Source organism: Ambystoma mexicanum, chromosome 7p, assembly GCF_040938575.1.
Source record: "Ambystoma mexicanum isolate Mex_15411 chromosome 7p, UKY_AmexF1_1, whole genome shotgun sequence".
NCBI classification, from domain to species: domain Eukaryota; kingdom Metazoa; phylum Chordata; class Amphibia; order Caudata; family Ambystomatidae; genus Ambystoma; species Ambystoma mexicanum.
The window spans coordinates 22,301,098-22,314,876 of record NC_090939.1 but is presented as its reverse complement, the minus strand read 5'-3'; the positions used below and the strand labels follow the sequence as shown (position 1 = coordinate 22,314,876).

The 13,779-nt window shown below is 46.8% G+C and overlaps 1 protein-coding gene across 3 annotated transcripts in view; it reads right to left on the bottom strand.

The window, feature by feature from the left end:
* The window catches only part of PWP2 (PWP2 small subunit processome component), a 306,748-nt gene that overhangs the window by 17,468 nt on the left and 275,501 nt on the right, over nucleotides 1-13,779 (bottom strand). For all 3 annotated transcript variants that reach the window (XR_011283393.1, XM_069635678.1, XM_069635679.1), the window contains one exon: nucleotides 12,010-12,084. Coding sequence is in view for 2 of the 3 variants with exons in the window: in XM_069635678.1 (XP_069491779.1) it covers nucleotides 12,010-12,084 (75 nt within the window). In the remaining variant the exon portion in view is untranslated. The remainder of the gene's footprint in view (nucleotides 1-12,009; nucleotides 12,085-13,779) is intronic.

The following is a 13,779-nucleotide window of genomic DNA, read 5'->3' as shown; positions in this document are numbered from 1 at the left end:
TCCCAGCAAAGGTTCACACAAAAGGCCCTGTCTCAGCCTGTCCCTCCTTCCTGCATTCCGCGGCCACGGCATAGCGGTCGCATACAGCTCCATCATATAAGCAGCGATCACCATCTTCCCCTGGCGCCATCCAGCAGCACCCTGAAGAGGCAATCCCTTTCTGGACTTGTATGCAACCTTTTCCTTATTTTCTTCATGTGCGTTCCGAGCACCATGGCAGAGTTGCCTGATTGCAGCTGCAGCCAGTATTCAAAGATCTGGATTCCTCTTTATTTGGAAAACACGTGTGTCCCCCTCAGGCACCATTGCCTGCAGTATTACTGTCTTTCTGTATGATGGCTGCCCCCATCCTCTGCACTAGAGTGCCTCTGAGGACTGTTCAGGTTGTCATGGTGCGTCGGCGTAAATGAAGCTCTTGATTGGCTGCCCTTCGACTTCAAGCCAATTGCAAGCCGGCAGGAGAGGAGAGACAACCCCAAGCAAAGGCCCACAGTCAGTACTTATATGCAAAATACTTAGGTTCAGCGAATCCTCAAGTGGTGAGGAGAGCACAGAGGTTAAGGCTGCAGCCAGCTAGCCCACTGTGGGCCTCCTGAGAAGGCGACCTTTCCTGTGAAACACGGCCCTGTCCGTTGACTTTACGGACAGGACTGTGGATCAGATGAAAGAGCAAATCATTTCACCAGGTATCCGCCAGGCTGCAACGAAATGAGTAGAAAGGAGTTAAATTGAACAGGTCTTAATACGACACTAACTCGAATCGCCTTAGGACTGGACTTCAAAATAAATGAAGCTCTAAAGCTGGTGGCAAAAAAACGTTTTAAAAAAATAAATAAATAAATACAAATAAAAAACTTTAAAAATAAATAAATAAATAAAAACAATTCCAGAAGGAAGGTGTTTCCAAGTAGCAGAAGAAAAGGGGAGAGAGACCAGGCGCAGCAAGAAGGGAAATTAGTAAGGTTAGTGGCGACCCGTTTTCCGGGCAGAACGAGGAAGCACTAAGGGCAAACAGGGTGCACTCTAATATCCCAGCGTAGCGTCCATAGTTCAGTGCACAATGTCGAGCAGGATATGGGCAAGGTTCTACAAATCCCGCGTAGCCCAGACGAAAACAAACAAAACCTTCAAGGGAAATCCAGCAGGCAATCCGTAAAACAGAAGAAAAGTTTGTTCAACCAAGACAGCAATAAGGTACCAAATACGCGATCCAAGGAATAGTCATGCACTCAGAATCAGGAATAAGCAATGGTAGTCAATGAACGCCAAGAGTGACAGGAACGGAACACAAGGGGGACTTACTGTAGTCAAACGTACCGGTGCCATGGAGGTTTGCTTCTTTATTCTTCCATGTTGTTCAGCATTACGTTCTGACATACAGGCGTGTTCTGCGTAGTCATGAGAACAGGGGTAACGCTCGCATGCCGACACGCGATCCTCGAACTGAGTTCATGGCGTCAGTAGAGGCGCCATGGCACCCGCAATCTGAGGGACAGCGCCACTTATGTGGAGAGTGGGCACTCTGCTCCTGAACCGTGACACCCACACAAAAGGCCCTGTTGGAGCCTGTCAGAGCATGAAGGAGTACCCCACCGTAAAGCTTTCACAGGACTTTCAATACAACAGGCCACGTTAGATCTCCCACTCGCACTGGTAAGCAGCCTCTTTACACATCTTTAATCTCTGCTTATATTAATGCGACATGTTTTCCCCCCTCTCACCACTACGTTAGGCATGCCTTATAATACCTTATGTAGAAAATCAAATTCTGGTGCTCTTGGCTCTATGCCACCACTTTCGATTTTGCGATTAGAGTGCATTGTGCAGAAAATCGAACTTAGGTGTCTGTACATCTTTGACACCTCTTTCGTCTTGCTTAGGGTACATAAGTACCATTCAGATGGATGAGACCCTCATCCACATGACCTGCTGTAGCCCCCCATAACATGAGGTGTGGCTTTGACAGTCTGTGCAATCTCACCTATTTCACCACTATGCTGCCTGATGTAGCCCCCTGTAACACAAGGTGTTTAACATGAGGAGAACCATCTCCGGTTCCGGAAGCACCTTTCTCTTTGCTTCTGCCTTTTCTCCTCCTCTCCCCAGCTGACATCCTGGCTGAAACTAAAACGGCACTGGCTACCTGGCCACCCTCTGATCTTGGGCCCTGGTCCCCTCCCCCGCCAGTCACACACCTGCACTGCCTTTCTGGTGTATGGGAGGAAAGGTCCTTTAGGCCCCCTCCCATCCATTCCCGTCCACGCATGTACACTATGCTCGTCCCACGGCTGGCCATGCGCCTCTGGCCAAAGGTGCCGGACAACCTCAGGACGACACAAACGGGTGCAACAGCCACAAGAGGGCTGATTACCGACTCCATTTTGTATGAATACGGACTCCATTTTGTATCTGCCCTAATAGGCCCCACAGAAATGCCAGCCTGCAGGCCTGCACCTCTCCCCCTGGGTACGCGCACAGTTAGCCAGCTACTCCACCTCCCCTCTGTTGTCTCTGTGACTGTCCTGTTCTCAAGGAAAGCTGAACGTGAAAGGCTACAAACAAAACACTGCATCTCTCGCCTTCCTCCTTACATCACTGCCCTGTAAATGACCCAGCCAAGGCCTGGTCATGGAAAAAAAACCCATCCATCTCTACAAACCTGCTCTGCACTTGCAGACCCCACTCTGAGGCTATACTACCCACACAACCTCTAACCTCACACAACCTCTAACCTCACCCCACGACAGTGTGCCCCTGAGATTCACCCTCATCACTAATCCCGCGGGCGACCACATATCCTTCCTTGTACTAAAACCAATAATAAAACAGCCTTCATGAGGTCTAACTGAACGCGTGATAAATATGATAGCTGATTGATTGTAGTAGGTAAGAGATTTGGGCCGAGGCGCCCCTGCCCCACAGTTCAGGCCAAATGCTGTTAACACAATGCATGCATAGATATGTTAAAAGAACCATGAAAACCTAGTCATGATAGTGCTGCCGCCAAAGGCCCATTTCACACTGGTGCCTTAGAGCAAGAAATGTATCCCCTCATGACCCCACACGGAGTGGCCACCCCCTTGCCCTCTGACACAGATGACCCCCATACCTTTCTCCCGATCAATGATGCAAGACAAATGTATGTCTATACAACAAGTGAAATATACGATTCTCCCCCCACCCGTCAATGGTTGGTTTTTAGGGGTGTCTTTTATTGTGTACTTTGAAGTGGTGTTCAGTTTAGAAAGCTAGTATAAATCACCTTATCCAGAAACACCCGACCTTCGCCTCACGCTGACCAGCTCAGCTGATGCACGTGATGTCCGCCTTCCCGCCAAGCAACTATCCAATCATCCGGAGGCGGCGCCTATGAAGCTATACTTGATCTGCAGCTCTTCCAATGAAATGTAACTTTTGTACCTGATACGATTTCATCACTGATGACGCTGCAACCCTTTTTAATGCAATGACCGTGTATTGTTTGGCAGAGCGCTCTCGGAGTAAGCAGAGTCATCGGCATGCCCTATTGGACTTCGATAAAGATTGACTTTTACTTTCACCCGCACTTGGTCTTGGTCTCATTACCTCCGGGTGGCGGGGGATCCATTATTGACTCTCATTGGGGAGTTTGTATTGTATTTTGGGGACTGCTCACTTTCACTGGCAACCCCTACACTTGGGGACTGTTTTTCTGTATCCCTACAGTCCCATTACCAGCACTTGACTCCTGATGCGTGCACTTACCCATGCAGTTGCCACCTGCTGGCCTTACTTTTACTTATTGTTATTTATTCTATCATCTCATGTACTGCACTGTCCCTCCCGACCCCCCGCACTTTCCTCTTTCCCATGCACTTGCGCGATCTGAATGACCCCTGGCCTAGTAGGATCGTTGTCCGTCTTCCCTCTTTTCCCCCTCCTTTGCCTCGTCGCACCTTGAAATACTTGTCTATAGGCGTGTTATAAATGCCATATCATATCAATACGCTGCCTACTGAAGCCCCCACCCCCTTAACATGAAGTGTGGCCCCCACCCCCTTAACATGAGGTGTGGCTTTGCCGGTCTGTGTAATCTCACCTATTTCACCAATACACTGCCAGATGTAGCCCCCTGTTACATGAGTTGTGGCTTTGCCAATCTTTCTAATCTTACCTGTTTAACCAATACGCTGCCTGGCGCATTTGTATTTTTGTATTTTATTTATTTGTATAGCGTGCCAAACCCAAGGGCATCTGGGTGCATTTTTTGGATAGGTATACAAATCGTTACAAAAGCAGTAGTACATACATTTACACAGGTATTTACAATGGAACACAGGAGTGAGGCTATATACATAACTAACACATCGTGTACACAAGGTACATTACTTACGAGTAGCACAAGAAGGGTTAGTTAGTCACGAGTGTGATAGCTAGAGGTCTTGCGCCGCAAGCCAGATTTTAGCTTTACTTCTAAAGGACTGTAAGGAGGGTTCAGTACTGAGTGAAATGGGTAGAGAGTTTCATAGCTTCGCGGCAAGCACAGGGAAGCTGCTGCCCCCAGCCTTCTTAAGCTTATACCTTGGTATCATAAGGCAGTGTGTGCTTGAGCCTCTCTGCGGGACAGTCAGAAATATAGCGCGTGAATAGGTTTGACAAATAGCTAGGTGCACAGTTTACTAGGCACTTATGCATTTGTGATAATGATTTGAGAGCGATTCTTTGATTAACAGGTGGCCAGTGTAAGCTGCGTCTATTATCAGATATGTGGTGATTTCTGGGGATATTCAACGCTGCTCTAATGGAATTGTCTTGGATTACTTGTAGTTTAATTTTATTCCGTTGGTAGGTCCCCAAGTAGAGCGCATTGCAATAGTTCAGTTTTGACATGACCAGAGTTCTTGCTAAGGTAGCGCAGTTGACAGTGGTTAGGAAAGGGCCACAGGCAGATATGAGTTTGCATGTATAAGCCGCTGACGAGGTTATAGCGGTGGTTTGTCTTGTTAATGATAGAGTGGGAGTCAAAGTCTGGATCTAGCTTGTTGAGACTAGGTTGTGAGCCATGGAGGAGTAGCTCTGTCTTATCGTCGTTAAGACAGAGCCGAGTTGAGCCATACAGGCCTGAATGACGCAGTAAATGTTGTTGAGTGCTTTGTAATCTACTTTGTGGTCTCCAGTGATAGGAATGAGTATTTGGGTGTCATCTGCATAGGTTGTATAGGTGACACCCAAACGGGCAAGGATATCGAAGAGGGGCTTTGTAAACACATTGTAAAGTGCAGGGAATACACATGAACCCTGAGGGACTCCATACAAAACAGGTACTGGTTCAGCGGAGGCTGATGGCGAGAAGACCCTCATTGATCTATTCTCAAGGAAGGATCTGATCCAGGTGGTAGCTTTGTCGGAGAAGTGAGCTGCGGAAATAAGATGGTTGCATAGTATTTGGTGACACATCAAATCAAATGCAGCCGATAAGTCGAGTAGAAGGAGGAGGGCCAACTTGCCATTATCTTTTAAGTCTTCAATTTGGGTTTTAAGATCTATCAAGGCTGTCTCGGTCCCATGCCTGGGTCTGAAGCCTGATTTTCTGAGGCCCAGGAGGTTGTTAGATTCTAGGTGATCCTGGATCTGCAGGTAAGCTGCTCTATCCAGGATTTTCAGCAGAAAGGGGACTGTAGTGATGGGCCTATAGTTGGTGGGGATACTCGGGTCTAGTAAAGGCTTCTTGAGTAATGGTAAAACCCCTGCATCTTTGAGGTTGTTCGGTACTATGCCAGTGTTGAATGAAGCGTTTATCAAGCTTGTGAATGGTGCTAGTTCTTTCCTTGCCTCCTTAATGATGGGGGCTGGGCAGGTGTCTCCCTGACAGTTAGATGGTTTAAGTTTGAGGATTATGTTTTCTACATCTTTGATGGAGAGTGGTGAGAAGTTGAATAGCTTGTGTGCGTGTTGAGGGGGGCTAGGTGAGCTGACAGAGGGACTGTCGTGGGTCGAGTGATAAACTACTTTTTTTGGGGCTTGCCGATTTTACCTGCAAGTGCTTTTTGAATGTTGGAGCACCATGTGATATCTTTAGTGCAAGAAACCGGAGGTGCTACTGGTCATTCCAATTCCTAGAGTATCTTAAAGAGTTCTTTAGTACTCAATTTGGCTTGGGAATTTGGTTGTTGTAGGTGTCTTTTTTGGCTTGGAAGATTGCCTCTTTGTAGCTGAGGGATGCTAGTGTGAGATTAATCTTATTGGATGCAGTAGGCAGGCTCTTCCAGCGGGCCTCTGCATTTCTTTTTTCCTTATGTAATGCTTTAAGGGTTGGGGTAAACCAGGAATTGAGGTGTGCGCATGGTTTAGGCTTTCTTAATATAAGTGGAGCAATAGTCTTAATAGCCTTAAGGATAGTTTGGTTGTAGATATCGACTAGCGCTGTGGGGTCAGTGTGTGACTCAATGGCAATGTTTAGGATGGGTAGGATCCGTGTAAGCGGTTTCTCGCTGGTTATGTCCCTTTTATTTCTAGTGCGGATGGGCGGTGCAATGTTCTACTTAGAATGTTGGTTGTCAGATTTGATGGTGAATGTGATCAAGTGATGATCAGACCAAGCACAAGGAGTGTTGGAAAGGCTATTTATGCTGCAGTTGAGGTCTGCGAGCCAATCTAGGTTCTGCCTTGACGTGGGTGGGTTCTTGGATGCAGTGGGTGAAATCTAGTTCTGTTATTGTATTGCCAATTTCTAGCGCTTTGAAGTTCTTGGCATCTTGGAAGCCGAGATTAAGGTCTCCCAATAGAATGATTTGAGAGCAACGGTGGAAATGTCTTCTTGGAATGTGGATGCTGGCCCTGGTGGCCTGTAGGTCAGGTGCATAGAGAGTGTTTGGGTAGCTGAGACAGGTTGCTTGACGGATAGTAGTTCCGCTAAGGGAATATGCAGACTCGATATGGGTCCGAGGCCTAGTGCGGTTTTGGAGATGAAAGCGACACCCCCGCCTTTAGATTGGTTGGAATTTCTATCGCATCTGGGGATGGAGTAGTCATTGGGGATGGAGTAGTCATTGGGGATGGAGTAGTCATTGGGGATGGAGTAGTCATTGGGGATGGAGTAGTCATTGGGGATGGAGTAGTCATTGGGGATGGAGTAGTCATTGGGGATGGCTAGCGAGAGAGATGATCCTGATGCAGCATGCCGCCGGGTCTCAGTAATTGCTAGGAAATCAAGGTCTTGAGTAGTGATGAAGTCTGCAATGTCTAGAGCATGTGCTGGGAGTGACCTGGCGTTGATTAGTGCACCCTTAATAGGGGTGGCTTTGTTAGAGGTGTCTTTGATCTTGTTAGCGTGGTGGATATGATCCTGGGGATGTGCTGATTTGATAGTAGTATTGTGAGTTTTAGTAGCGGTAGTGGGATTGTGTACTGGCAGGGCTGGTGGGAACCTGGTGTCTAGTCTGGCATTCCTAGGATTCCGCGTGCAAGGCTGATTCAGTGTGGGTTTGGTGGCCAAGTGTTCAAGCTATAGGGCGGGTGTTAGGCAGAGCTTGTATGCAGTACACTTTGGGACCACTACACACAACTTTGACTACAGGTGTAAGCAAAACCAACCTTTGGTATAAGTCTGTACTACACAGTTTGTGGTAGCGGAGCTGAGCAGCCAGGCTTTTCTCAAGAAGGAATGTTTAGTTTAGTTTATTATATATAGGGCGCGCCATACCCTGGGGCATCAGGGCGCACAAGACAGGAATATGCTCAACTTAGTTACAGGTACATGTTAAGTAGGAACAGTACAGGGTCATCATACAATTTACAGTAGGCGGATATATACAAGGCCTGATCGAAGTCCAGAAACAAAGTTTTACAGGTGCAGGTATTCTTGAGTGGAATATAAAATAATAATATATACAATAATAATAAACAGGCACCAGGAACATTCCAGTGCAGAAAGAGAGAGGCAGATTCAAATATCCTGGTAAAGGGGTGCAAGTAGAACTTCAGGTTAGTTCGCCAATGGATACAGTCAAGTCCAGCAAGACAGGGTAGTTAGGTGTCATTTGCTCTCAACCAATTGGTCAAGTTCTGCCTGAATTTCGCAAAGGGCTGAGGTTCTCTAATGCCATGGGGTAGTGAGTTCCACAGCTGCGCAGCCTTGACTGGGAAGCTGTGCCCTCCTATAGTAGCAAGTTTAAATCGCGGGACTTGTAGGCAGTTAGCGTTCGCTGTTCTTGTGGGTCTGGTCGAGGTTCTTCGATGTAGCCTGTCCTTGAGGTAGAGTGGTGCTTTGTTGTTGAGGCACTTGTGGGCAAGGGAGGCAATGTGAGCAATAATGATGTTACACAGAGGTCTACAATCACAGGTGCTCAAATAAACTCTTACACTCAAGGTTTCTTGGTTATTAATTTATTCAACAGTCAGTTATAAAACATTGACTAGAAGGAGGCAATTAAATATCACACAAATAAACTTCAGTACTATACTCGAGAAGTTTCTGAGGCATTCAAACTACTTTGAAGGAGGAGCAAAATGGCATTCAGAATACTTTGAAGGAGGAGTAAAAAGAAACAGGTTCAGAACATAAAAGGATTACAATTTCTTAGACAGTGCAGATACTTTGAGTTCACCAGACGAGTCAATAGACTAGGCCAAAGTCAATGGGCTTAAAGTCTTGGATAGGATAAAATGGTTCTGGTACGTAAAAGGTAAAGTCTCTGTAGAAGTTCTCAGAAGTAGTTTGTAAAGTGAAGAATTATATGATGGGTCGCAAGCTGATTAGGCCTGCGAGTTGCGAAAGTTTCATGCACTTTCACCACGAGAGGCAAGTACTCAGTCTTGTTTCACAGTACGTTACAAATGAAGAAAAAGATGCAGCTGAAGACGTCTGTTCCTGGCAGTTCCTGCAGATCTCGCTATTCCTGGGCCTCAGTCGTGGGGACAAGAGGGAGGACGCCGGGGGACTCCTGCACTGCGCTGGGACTGTTCAAAGCTGGCACTTGCCAAATCTTCAATTCCTGTAGCTGCAGTAAAGCACACAAACTGGTGTCCCTCTCCCTGGTTATTCAGTTTCCTGCAGCACTCTGAGGAAAATGCAAACAGCTCCGAGAATGGAATCCAGGTGGCTTTAGAGTCGAGTTGATTTGTCCCACAAACTCAAAGGGAGAAGTTGTCCTTGAAGGGCTTCTCTGTTGAGATGAACTTAGCGATTCGGACCTGTAGCAGGGCTTCACTGGGCAAACCAACCGTCCAGGAGTTGCAGCAGCCGTCCTCTTCAAGCTCGTCTTCAGTTTTTTCGTTCCAGGGGTCGACTCTGCCTTCCAAGCCAAGCGACTCGCCTTTTATTCAGTTCTCTCCCATTCATTCCAGCCAATCATACCTGAGTGCACTCGGGTCTCCTAGGACACTAAGCACAGAGTGTTTTGGGCCCCTCCCTCACTTCCTGCCCACCCCAGACACTCTGGTGCCAGAGGCGGTCTTCAGTCCTGAAGCCCACCAAAGGCGAATGAACAAAGGAACCAAACCTGGTTTGGCGCACAGAGCAAAACTCTAGAAGGACCTTTCTACAAAGAAATGGTGAAAAAAGACGACTAGAACCTGTTTTAACAAAGGGGGCTCAGACGCCATCATGAAAAACATGGCTCCCGCAATTTAACGCTACCGGTGTTCGCGGTCGGGAAAAATCATGGGAGTTCATTGTAAAACCACTGCCACCAGCCATTTCGAGAGGAAAGGGTAGCATTGGACTGCTACATGAGTATCTAGACATAGGGGATACTAGGTAACCCCTCCAGCACTCTATTGTAAGATAGGGTGTGCTGGGTCTAGGAATTACTAGTAAAGTCAATTTTACTTTACTTTCTCTGGGAAACAGTAGTTTATCCCAGAGAAGGTATTTAAACCTTGGGAAAGCCTGGAAGGCATCCCTGTGCCACTGCACTGAGGGTGCTGTGAGACACATGAAAAGATGCCTATGGAGTTATCTAAAACTCCATAACTAAAGAACACAAGAGTAAAACACATTTCAAAACACATGAGGGAGTGGGAAAAAAGGGTCACACTCCCAAGTAAAAAATAAAGTCCTCAAAATCCAGCAAAGTTGCTGGGGGTCTCTAAGGTGAAGGGAATTAGCACATTTTGGAGAATTCTCCCTAACAGCGGGTGACTTCAAATATGTGTTGTGCTGTAATATAGTCACAGTAGGCATATTTCTAGCGGTTGGTTGTAGGCAAGAAGGCTGATGGTGGGATTCTGTCCATTGGAGGGAGCCTATTGCTCATGGTTAAGGATATGTATGTCATTTTGTGCATGTTATTCAATATCAAGTTGGGCTTGATAGATGCAAGTAAGGTGGTGCCTAGAATTAGTGGTAAGTAACAGTAACGTATAATGTAGAGCAAGTACATAAAGCGCTTAGGGTATGAATGTTCTACTGACGAGGCAGCAAACCTAGACAGATGGTCTAGAGGGGAAAGGGTATGCAGTGGGGTGGGGGGTAACCAATACGCTGCTTGCTGTAGCCCCCCTTAACATGGAGGGGTGGCTTTGCCAGTCGGTGTAATCTTACCTATTTGACCAATACGCTGCCTGATGTAGCCCCCCCCCCCCGGTAACATGAGGTGTGGCTTTGCCAGTCGGTGTAATCTTACCTATTTGACCAATGCGCTGCCTGATGTAGCCGCCCCCCGTAACATGAGGTGTGGCTTTGCCAGTCGGTGTAATCTTACCTATTTGACCAATATGCTGCCTGATGTAGCCCCCCCCCCACACCCCCCTGTCACATGAGGTGTGGCGGTGCCATTCGGTGTAATCTCACCTATCTGACCAATACGATGCTTGATGTAACCCCCGCCCTTGTAACATGAGGTGTGGCGGGGCCAGTCTGTACACATTGTAGGTCTGTCACCATCTGCTCATTCTTGCACTTCACCAATGTACTATATACCATGTACCCGGCACTTTCTGCAACTAGCGCCTAGATGCCTGAGGGCTTGGTGCGCTGAAATAAATGCAAAACATTTGTAAAATAAGTGTTGGGCGAACCTCTCTCAATTATTCCATATGAAAGATCAGTTCTATAGTAAGGGGAATTAGAATTGAAAAAGGTTTTCTGAGAACTTTTGCTTTTCTGACCTTGGATGGGAGTTTGGTCTAAAGGGTTTTGGAAAAAGGGTTTTCTATTTTCCCCTAAGGGGTGGTTGATGGGGTAGTGGGGGGAATCAGATACAAGGCAATAGGCCATTATGGTATTGGGTATAATAATAATAATAATTTAGCATTTATATAGCGCTATGAACCCCCAGGTATCCGAGCGCTGCTTATTATTACCCACAGTGTGTGGTGCTCATTTATCAACCTCGGAAGGATGAAAGGCTGAGTTTGGCCTTGCCGGGATTCAAACCTGCGTTGGCAGGCTCTGCACGGATGTTAAAGCGAGCGCTCTACTCGCTGCGCCACTTAACCGGGATAAGGGGGTCTTCTACATGGGAAATTGGGGGATACCACGTCTCAACCAATGAAGCCATGACATCTCCCCGGTGGCCGTCTCCTCCCATGTGATCCTCCCCCATAAAGCCACCCCCAGAGTCAGGATCAGGTAGCGGCTGCTGTCCCCATGCCACATGGGAGGAAGTTCCCGCCGGGGGATCCGTGATGACTCCATTGGATTAATCACAATAGTCAGAGCATCTACACAAGTAGTTGTACAGTACCTTGTATACGAATTGACCGAATTACAATTCACCTTCTGCACAATTGACCGGATTTTAAAGGTCAATTAGTACATATATGTGGGGGAAACCCCCCCACCCAATCCAAAACCCCTGCAACCCTCCCACCAAACCCCTTGTATTATTTATAATACAAAACCAACCCAATATATATAAAAAAATAAAAGGTCAATTGTGCAAAAGGTCAATTAGGACCATTAAAATTCAACCAATTAAGTTATTCAGTGAATTGTGCTCGGTCAATTTGGGTAATACCGCATACACAGGTAGTCAAAGCAGTAGCGCACACACTCACAAAGTAATGTAATGTTGCAGAATTACTTACAGTTTGGAAATATCATCAAAGTGATTCTGGATACTCTTCTGGAGAGCTTGAATCATGGGTAGAAGTGTTCCAGACCTGGATGGGGATGAGCACACAGGTTAGCATGGGCCTCGGGAGGAGGGCGCATGGAGGAGTAGGGCACACAGGGTATCACATGTCTATCAGAGGCCTGTGGGGTAAGGGTTTAGAGGTGGATCACAAAGGCTAGCAGAGGCCCCTTCCTAAGAATGTGGCCAGGTGAAGGGCGTGGGATAAAAAAAACCTTCTGTCACTAGGGATTCTGCACATTCTAAAACCTTATGGCTATAGTCACAAAACCAGTCAACTATTGACAACCTTTTACAACCCCAGCCCCCTGTGATGGTTCAGAAGCACCGCTATATGGGAACACTGAGCAAGCATGTAATGAAAGGAACTAGACACTGCAAACAAATGCAGAAGACCAGTCAAACATCTCCAAGGCATTTAAAAGTGCTGTACATCCGCACCCTGCACAGTCTTCAGAATTATACAAACTCTTGCAACCTTGGATAGACTGCGATATAATTTAGATGCTTTTGCAAAGAGGATGTTCTGCTTTCATTCACATTCAAACACTAATTGAAATTTGACAATGAACATTACCAAGACCCAATGTAACTATGCAGGAGAAGGAAAAAACCTGGGACACCAGCAAAATATTGATCACAATAATGCATAACCAGTTCAGCTGTAAACAATGATCAAGGCGTTGGATGAAGAAACAGGCTCCATACATTGGACAGAAAATCAACAGTACGAATGGAATAAAGTGAAGGTGTGTGTGTGGGGGGAAAAGCAAGCAGAGGGGTGAAGGGGGATAAACGGGAAGGGGGGAAAGTAGGTCAGAGTGAAGGGAGGGAAGGTGAAGGGGGGTGGATTGGGATGGTTATTCCAAATCAGGCCTGCTGGGAACATTTGGGAGGACACACTATTTGTGGTAAGCAGGTAAAACACCAAAGGGTTAGTCAAAACCCAAGTATGGAGCACCAGAAATTGAAGTTGGACAGTGGAGTATATGAAAACACAGTTATTTATTAGGCCTTAAGCTACACGCTAAGCATATAGAAAATACACGTAAGTATTGTCACATAAAACCTTATGAACATATGCACATTCACCAATGGGGGAATAGAATTGCATATGAATGAATTACCAGTGCAATACAGTAGAGTAGTCTGATGCAAGGCAATAATGGGCAGAACCAACACAAGAACACTTCCCTCAAACTTAAATAAGTCTGACCCTAAGATAAGGGGCCTTGTGCCCAAAAGTCACAAGTTCCACTTGAAGCGCTTTGAAACACATTGTGTATAGGCGCTATATAAATAAACTGTCATATCATATAGCTTCTTTAGGTGAGTCTATATCAGAAGGATGCAGTGGGCTGTGGAGGTGTTTTTAGAAAGTTGTCAAAGTTAGATAAGTATTTAGGTAAATACTCCACTGAATCCAGCTCACTATGGTAGGCCCAGGAAAGGATCCTTAACCCAGGGTCCAGCACCACAGGTCCGGGTGAGTTAAGGTCACGATGTTATGCCCAATGTTGCCCTATGGAGCCCTTGGCGGGGGGGGGCAGAAACAGCTTGGTTAACTTACACCACCCGCCCCCTGCCTCCCCCTCAGCCAGGGCCGTCACGAGGGGGGTGCAGGGGGGGCAAACTGCCCCAGGCCTCGCACGCAGGGGGGGCCTCGCAGCCGCCTGGATGACATTTCATCTTGGGAGCTGTGAGGTGTCATTAGGATTGAAAA